Source organism: Salvelinus alpinus, chromosome 3 (genome assembly GCF_045679555.1).
Source record: "Salvelinus alpinus chromosome 3, SLU_Salpinus.1, whole genome shotgun sequence".
Taxonomy (NCBI): Eukaryota; Metazoa; Chordata; class Actinopteri; order Salmoniformes; family Salmonidae; genus Salvelinus; species Salvelinus alpinus.
The window spans coordinates 59,449,566-59,457,261 of NC_092088.1; the positions used below are offsets into that span (position 1 = coordinate 59,449,566).

The window sequence follows — 7,696 nt, forward strand, 5'->3', positions numbered from 1 at the left end:
GCCACCTTCCTAATTGACGTATCATGCCACTGCATCAAAACAGCCTTTCCAGACCGAAGTCAGTGTGATTTAAGACTTTGGTATGAGGTATGCGCCAGACTACCAATATCCCAAAAACGACTTTGAACATAAACATATTCAAGCACACTGCAAATGTAATAGTGTACAGATAAAAATGTCAAATATATATGCTTTTCAATCCAGGACATGTAGAGGAAATTACAAAAACAGGACAGTTTGACTTTTTTCACCCTAAGTTTTTTTATTCGATGACAATATACAAGAACATCTTGAGCACGAGGAACATCCCAGATTCTCCAGGCTCACTGTAGGGAAACACAGAGGAAGAGAAGTTAGTTCACCTGCAAAACAGAAATTCACCATCTCCACTTACAACAACTCTACTCAAGGGAGGGGGGCGCAACTCAACTAGAGGAAGAGGGGTAATTGGGCTGAGGGTCCAAAGGGTAATAGTTTTGAAATTGGGAACAGATGCATTTGCTAGAGATGGAGCTCAACCTACATGTTTGTTTTTTTGTTGTTTTTTTAAATAGTAAATGCATCCAAATGAAAACTGCAATATTACAGTGTAACTGACATTTTTCAGCTCAGTGAAGAATTTATTGGGCAGTGGAGTATAAAATAATATTGAAGTATATATCAAAGTACAGTAGAAGTCAGAAGTTTACATATACATTTAAACTCAGTTTTTCACAATTCCTAACATTTAATCCTAGTAAAAATTCCATCTTGGGTCAGTTAGGATCACCACTTTAATTTAAGAATGTGAAATGTCAGAATAAATAGTAGAGAGAATTATTTATTTTCACTTGTATTTCTTTCATCACATTCCCAGTGGGTCAGAAGTTTACATACACTCAATTAGTATTTGGTAGCATTGCCTTTAAAATTGTTTAACTTGGGTCAAATGTTTTGGGTAGCCTTCCACAAGCTTCCCAGATTAAGTTGGGTGAATTTTGGCCCATTCCTCCTGAGAGCTGGTGTAACTGAGTCAGGTTTGTAGGCCTCCTTGCTCGCACACGCTTTTTCAGTTTTGCCCACACATTTTCTATATGATTGATGTCATGTCAGGGCTTTGTGATGGCCACCCCAATACCTTGACTTTGTTGTCCTTAAGCTATTTTTCGTTTCCTCCAGCATCTTCACAAGAGAGAACGCATCTCCTTCGTCAGCTGCGTGGTCCCATGGTGTTTATACTTGCGTACTATTGTTTGTACAGATGAACGTGGTACCTTCAGGCGTTTGGAAATTGCTCCCAAGGATGAACAAGACTTGTGGAGGGCCACAAATTTTCCCCCTGAGGTCTTGGCTGATTTCTTTAGATTTTCACATGATGTCAAGCAGAGGCACTGAGTTTGAAGGTAGGCCTTGAAATACATCCACAGGTACACCTTCAATTGACTCAAATTATGTCAATTAGCCTATCAGAAGCTTCTAAAGCCATGACAATTTTCTGGAATTTTCCAAGCTGTTTAAAGGCACAGTCAAATTAGTGTATGTAAACTTCTGACCCACTGGAATTGTGATACAGTGAATTATAAGTGAAAAAATCTGTCTGTAAACAATTGTCGGAAAAATGACTTGTGTCATGCACAAAGTAGATGTCCTAACCGACTTGCCAAAACTATAGTTTGTTAACAATAAATTTGTGTAGTGGTTGAAAAACAAGTTTTAATGACCCCAACCTAAGTGTATATAAACTTCTGACTTCAACTGTATATTGTATTAAATTAAACTAGGAACTTTAACATTTCAGAGAAAAGTCATGAGTAGGCATGTGGTTCAGTTGTCCCACATCGAGACATTGGGCTATAAATTATTATCCTAGACATGCTTTAATAAACAACCACCAAAGGTCACCGCTCATAATGCACATAGTCATAATAAAATAGTTTAATAGGAGAATAAGAATGGATAATCGTTTAGAAGCAATTAAATCGTTTTGTTGTTGTTGATATGACGTTAGTTGATATTATAATATTTGTTCGAGAATAAGTACCACCAGCCAGGGTAAGTTTAGGAGTTTGGGGAAAAAGGGGGATGGAAGATGGGTTGAAGTAGTAAGGATGCGTGCTTGTAGATAAGGTTGTTGGAAGACGACAGGTGAGATCTCTACAGGTGAGGTACCAAGAGAAGATTCAATGTGCAATTCAACACAATATAGCACACCATGCCCTGTTTTCTTTATACCTGTAACAGACACCTCATTTCTGTAAAAAAAATCCATGGGAGGCAAAATAAAAGGCAAAAGGATGAAAAAAGTTACGTTAAACTTTTACTTAAAATAATTAACTCCTATAGTAGATCTCTGAATGGCATAAGATTTGAGCCATAGATGAATTTCATTCAGTTGGGGCCCAATTCCACCCAGGAAAAGAATACAAAGTCAAAACTGAATGCTGAGCACCAGATGCGGACATGTCAATAAATGCACACAAATGCAGCTTCTAGATACGTCCCTCAATACATTCCTGCAGGATCCCTGGGGATGCACATCTGTGTTTTAGCCCAGCACTGAGACTTGATTAATTGAATTATGCGTGTTAGTGCTGGGCTAAAACAAAAATGTGTACTGCATTGGGGCCCTCAAGGAATGAATTGAGAAATTGCTCTAGTTCCTAGTCTTTCAGAGATCCACTAGGCAACATACTGTTGAGTCTTAAGACCACACTATACGGTTCAACCTGGGATCTAAACCACTATTAGTGCTCAGTTCACACTCGCCAACATTAGTGTCATGAGTTAGAATGAGCAGCTAAGTATCAACTGGTAGGTACCTGAACTAAAACCCAATGTGGATGTTAGATAAATCCACATGTAAAAAGGCACCATAGCTTTTTTGGTTATATAATGGGAAGATTGGGATGAAGTCTAACAGGAGTTAGCTAGGAACATCACTCCTAAGTAGTAGTATCTGCACACAGCAGTTAGTCTACTGATGAAAACATCATTTACCTTCTACAGTCCCGAAGAACAGTAGATAAGAGAAGATGACAATGTATATTAAAACAGTAAGAACGTATAAATAAAGACAGCACTAACAGACTTGGGAAGAAGGAAAGATATGCATGTAATTAATGATTAACTAATACGAAATAAGTGAAACTTGGGGTGCGTTTCAATAGTCTCAAGAAGTTCCCTCTATCTGCACTGATGTGAATTTCGCTTGGGTGAATGCAGCCATCCAGTATTATGCATTCACCAACTCTGCTGATTTACAGTGCAGATGAAGGAGAATAAAAGGAGCTACTGTAAAAATGTGACTATTGAAATGCACCCACCCTCGAACAAGAGGAATGTACCATAGGGAGAATGGCCACATTACCTTTTTGCCAGCAGCGCCCACACTGGCTTTCTTGGTGCCTCGTACTTTCTTCATTCTGTTCTTGCGTTCCTTGCGCTGTTTTCTGGAGGACTTCTTCTTCTCATAGAGACCGTGCTGTGAGAACAGAGAAAACCAAATATTTTAACCAAACAGCACTGCTTCCATTGTGTTATCTTTCCATTATTCAGCATCAATGTGGGTATCACTGGCAGACAGTAATTGATAATGATGGGACTCATAGAAACTATGTACAGACGTAGTGTCATACAAATAGAGAATATTGCCTAAAAACAGCTATATCCATTCAATTGGTGCTTTCCACAAGCAAAGCCCCACTTGTTTCCATTTTCCCAGCATCTACTTACCCTGGCCAGTCTGTGCTTGGGCTCGTTTTTCTTAGCGTAGTCGAGAGAGTCGTAGACCATGGCGAAGCCCGTCGTCTTGCCGCCACCAAACTGGGTCCTGAAGCCGAAGACGAACACAACGTCAGGGGTGGTCTTGTACATTTTGGCCAGCTTCTCCCGGATCTCAGTCTTGGGGACTGTGGCTTTGCCCGGATGGAGGACATCGACAACCTGGAAGCGGAGACAATGGACAAAAGTTTAAGACCACGCAGCACTAGAAAACTAGCACACTGGTGATCTTGATGCGTCCTAACTTTTAACAGATCATTTAATCAATAGACCATCAGGGCAGATCATGACGGTCTTTTGATCTACTGATAGAGGTCAGCTGAACACTCAGTATGAAGAGATGTTTTGTTGGTATACAGTGGTAGGAAAAACATTTAGGCTTACCATTTGCTTCCTCTGAAGCAGCCGGTTTGTCATGAACTTCCGGGTTCTGACTGTCACTGTGTCGTTCTGAAAGTAGATGGGGAACAGAGTTTAGGGACCCTACACACATCTAGATACTATACACACACGTAGCAAGACAAGTAGTATACATCAACACAAGTATTTAAACAAGACGTTGGCTTTGTCAGGTAGCAAGTTAGTTAGCAGGCCATAAAGAAAAGTTACTTGTTGCATTACAATTACACATCAGATCACAAATCAACTGTTACTCTAACAGTGAAATGCTTAATTACGGGCCCTTCACAACAATGCAGAGAAAGAAGAGGGAAAAAATTGAAACGCAATAAAAAGGTAAAACAATTAGTAACAATAACGTGGCTATATACACACGATAACAGCACCGAGTTGATGTGTAAGGGTACGAGGCAGTTGAGGTAGATATATACATATAACTAGGAATTAAGTGCCTAGGCAACAGGATAAACAGAGCATGTGATGAGTCAAAAAAGTTACTGCAGATAGTTAAATAGTTTACCAAATAGTTACCCGGACTAACTATTTAGCAGTCTTATGGCTTAAGGTTAGAAGCTGTTCAGGGTCCTGTTAGTTTCAGACTTGGTGCATCGGCACCTTTTGCCATGTGATAACAGAGAACAGTCTATTACTTGAGTGGCTGGAGTGACAATTTTTAGGGCCTTGCTCTGACACAGCCTGGTATAGAGGTCCTGGATGAGTTTGGCGCCAGTGATGTACTGGGCTGTACGCACTACTCTCTGTAGCGCCTTGTAGTAGGATGCCAAGCAGTTGCTATACCAAGCGCTGATGCAGCCAGTCAAGATGCTCTCAATAGTGCAGCTGTATAACTTTGAGGATCTGAGGGCCCATGCCAATTCCTTTCAGCCTCCTGAGCGGGAAAAGGCTTTGTCGTGCCCTCTTTACAACTGTCTTGGTATGTGGACCACGATAGATCCTTAATGATGTGGACAGAGGAACCTAAAGCTCTCGACCCGCTACACTACAGCCCAGTCGATATGAATGGGGGTGTGCATGGCCCTCCATTTCCTGTAGTCTACGATCAGCTCGTGTCAAGCTGATATTGAGGGAGCGGTTGTTCTCCTGGCAGTATCTGACTATCCCTATAGGCTGTCTCATCATTGATCAGGCCTACCACCGTCATGTCATCAAACGTATCATGCCATGCAACAAGAGGTAGCTAGCGAACTACATTACTTGGATTTAACTACCTACACAAGTAACATTTAGTAGCTAGTTAGATACACGAGTGACAGGTCCAATATATACTTTTGAGGAGACAGTCCTAAACCAAATCATACCGACAGGTTACTGAATCAATAACTAACATCCTGGCTATCTACTGTAGCCAACCAAGGCAAGTTAACTAACTTAGCTTCCATCTACTCAAATCATGTAAACGAACCACTTCAAACACCGGAGCACTTCTGGACAGATTGACTACAAGGTACACGACAGAAACCATGCATTTGTGGTAACTTAGCGTTAGTTATCTTGTCGGAACTAGCTAGGTAGTTTTCAGAATCCTAATACCACTTTACAAGTGACATACTGTGCCAGAGGCTCACTAGCCACAGCAGTCGAAGACACCTTGCTAGCACATACTTTAGCATGTAGCTAGCCACATTGCCTATGCTGGCCAAATAATACTATTATACAAGACTGGACAAAACCACAATGTAGCCGCCAACACGTAGTAGTGGAAAATAAGAAGCCATGTGCTACAAAACTTTTACTGAATGGTTTGTACAACTGAACAGGTCCAAAAGCCGAGCGCTCGGCTAGGCCACCGAAATTCATCAGTTCATAAAAGACTAAAAACTACTTTTACCATTTCAATATTCTAATATTCCTACAGGGATGGCTTATAAATGTATTTGGACTTCGTGATTTTAACAACGATGAGAGGATGGTGACGATAAACAAAGGATTTAATTCTAGATTTTATGCCACAAGACTCACCATATTGACATCAGCCTCTCAGGGACGAGGAAAAGGAGGAAGGACCCGATGCCGGCCAACCAAACGCCTGAATGGAAGCCGTGCGACCTGAATACTTGCCTGAATAAAAGTAAATTCAAATTATTTGAGAGACCACATATGGAAATAGAACGTGTCGTTTTTGTATTTTTTATGTATTATTTTTTTCAAGTGTATATGACTTTAGAGCAACGTCACTCAATCAAATAAATACCCATGTAATTTTGGCAAAACACATGAATGTATGCAATACAGTATGAATAACATGTTTGTTCATTACAAATGTATTAACTGATGACATTTTATTAATCTAGCAGGTACACAATCATGCCCTGATGCCCTTTTTCCAAAAGTAGCCCACCACAGTATTATTCAGTATATGTTTATGTATAATTTTGTTTATTATTGAACGACGTAAGTATTTTTATTCACATGGTTCATGGAAATGGACGGTAGTAGACAAAACATAGAGCGCAATTTTTGAATTTGTATTTGTATTTTTAGGGATCCCCATAAGCTGTTGCCAAAGCAGCAGCTATGCTTCCTGGAGTCCAAACACATGAATTAAGGCACTTACATATAAAACAAAATATAAAACAGTACATTATATAACATTTTTACACCACTACATATCTACAATACAAAATGTATAATACCACCATACAACAATATACGTGTGTGTGGAGTGTGTATGCTAGCGCTTCTGTGCGCCTCTTCACAGTTCCTGCTGTTCCATAAGGTGTAATTCCTACCGGTACCGCTAGATGTCAGTAAAGTAGCGTCAATGACAGCCTGGTCAAAGATTTATTTAACCTTTATTTAACTAGGCAAGTCAGTTAAGAACACATTCCTATTTACAATGACGGCCTATCCCGGCCAATCCCTTCCCTAACCCGTACGACGCTGGGGCAATTGTGCGCCACCCTATGGGACTCCCGATCACGAGCGGTTGTGATACAGCCCGGGATCAAACCAATAGTCACATGCGTCGAATACAACAGGTGTATTACAGTGAAATGCTTACTTACGAGCCCCTAACCAACAATGCAGTTAAAAATAATGACACGAATAAGAATAATAATTAAAAAGTAACAAGTAATTAAAGAGCAGCAGTAAAATAACAATAGTGAGACTATATACAGGGGGGTACTGGTACAGAGTCAATGTGCGTTGGAACTAGTTAGTCGAGGTAATTGAGGTAATATGTACATGCAGGTAGAGTTATTAAAGTGACTATGCATTGATGATAACAACAGACTAGCAGGGTTGTAAAGGAGGAGGGGGGGGGGCCAATGCATATAGTCTGGATAGCCATTTGGTTAGATGTTCAGGAGTCTTATGGCTTGGGGGTAAAAACTGTTGAGAAGCCTGTTTGTCCTAGACTTGGCACTCCGGTACCGCTTGCCATGCGGTAGTAGAGAGAACAGTCTATGACTAGGGTGGCTGGAGTCTTTGACAATTTTAGGGCCTTCCTCTGACACCGCCCGGTGTAGAGGTCCTGGATGGCAGACAGCTTAGCCCCAGTGATGTACTGGGCCGT

The 7,696-nt window shown here is 40.6% G+C and overlaps 1 protein-coding gene across 2 annotated transcripts; it reads right to left on the minus strand.

The window, feature by feature from the left end:
- Positions 1–242: 242 nt before the first annotated feature.
- Positions 243–6,280, minus strand: LOC139571046 (small ribosomal subunit protein eS24). Of its 2 annotated transcripts, none has more exons than XM_071393528.1 (5): positions 6,139–6,280; positions 4,144–4,209; positions 3,712–3,921; positions 3,347–3,460; positions 243–326 (listed from the first exon to the last, which is right to left on the minus strand). In XM_071393528.1, the coding sequence occupies exons 1-5, from the start codon at positions 6,139–6,141 to the stop codon at positions 324–326; spliced, it is 396 nt and encodes a 131-aa protein (XP_071249629.1). In that variant the 5' UTR covers positions 6,142–6,280; the 3' UTR covers positions 243–323. The 2 variants fall into 2 exon arrangements, with proteins under 2 accessions (XP_071249629.1, XP_071249628.1); XM_071393527.1 differs by lacking the exon at positions 243–326 and adding an exon at positions 2,211–2,231 and having other exon boundaries at positions 6,139–6,230.
- Between the last annotated feature and the right edge of the window lie 1,416 nt (positions 6,281–7,696).

Excerpts from the sequence above, each read along its gene's own strand:
- LOC139571046 (XM_071393527.1), bottom strand. Across the intron at positions 3,922-4,143 it reads TGCTTCAGAGGAAGCAAATG|GTTGTCGATGTCCTCCATCC; the intron begins GTAAGCCTAAAT and ends CTCCGCTTCCAG. Across the intron at positions 3,461-3,711 it reads CCAAGCACAGACTGGCCAGG|CACGGTCTCTATGAGAAGAA; the intron begins GTAAGTAGATGC and ends CTGTTCTCACAG.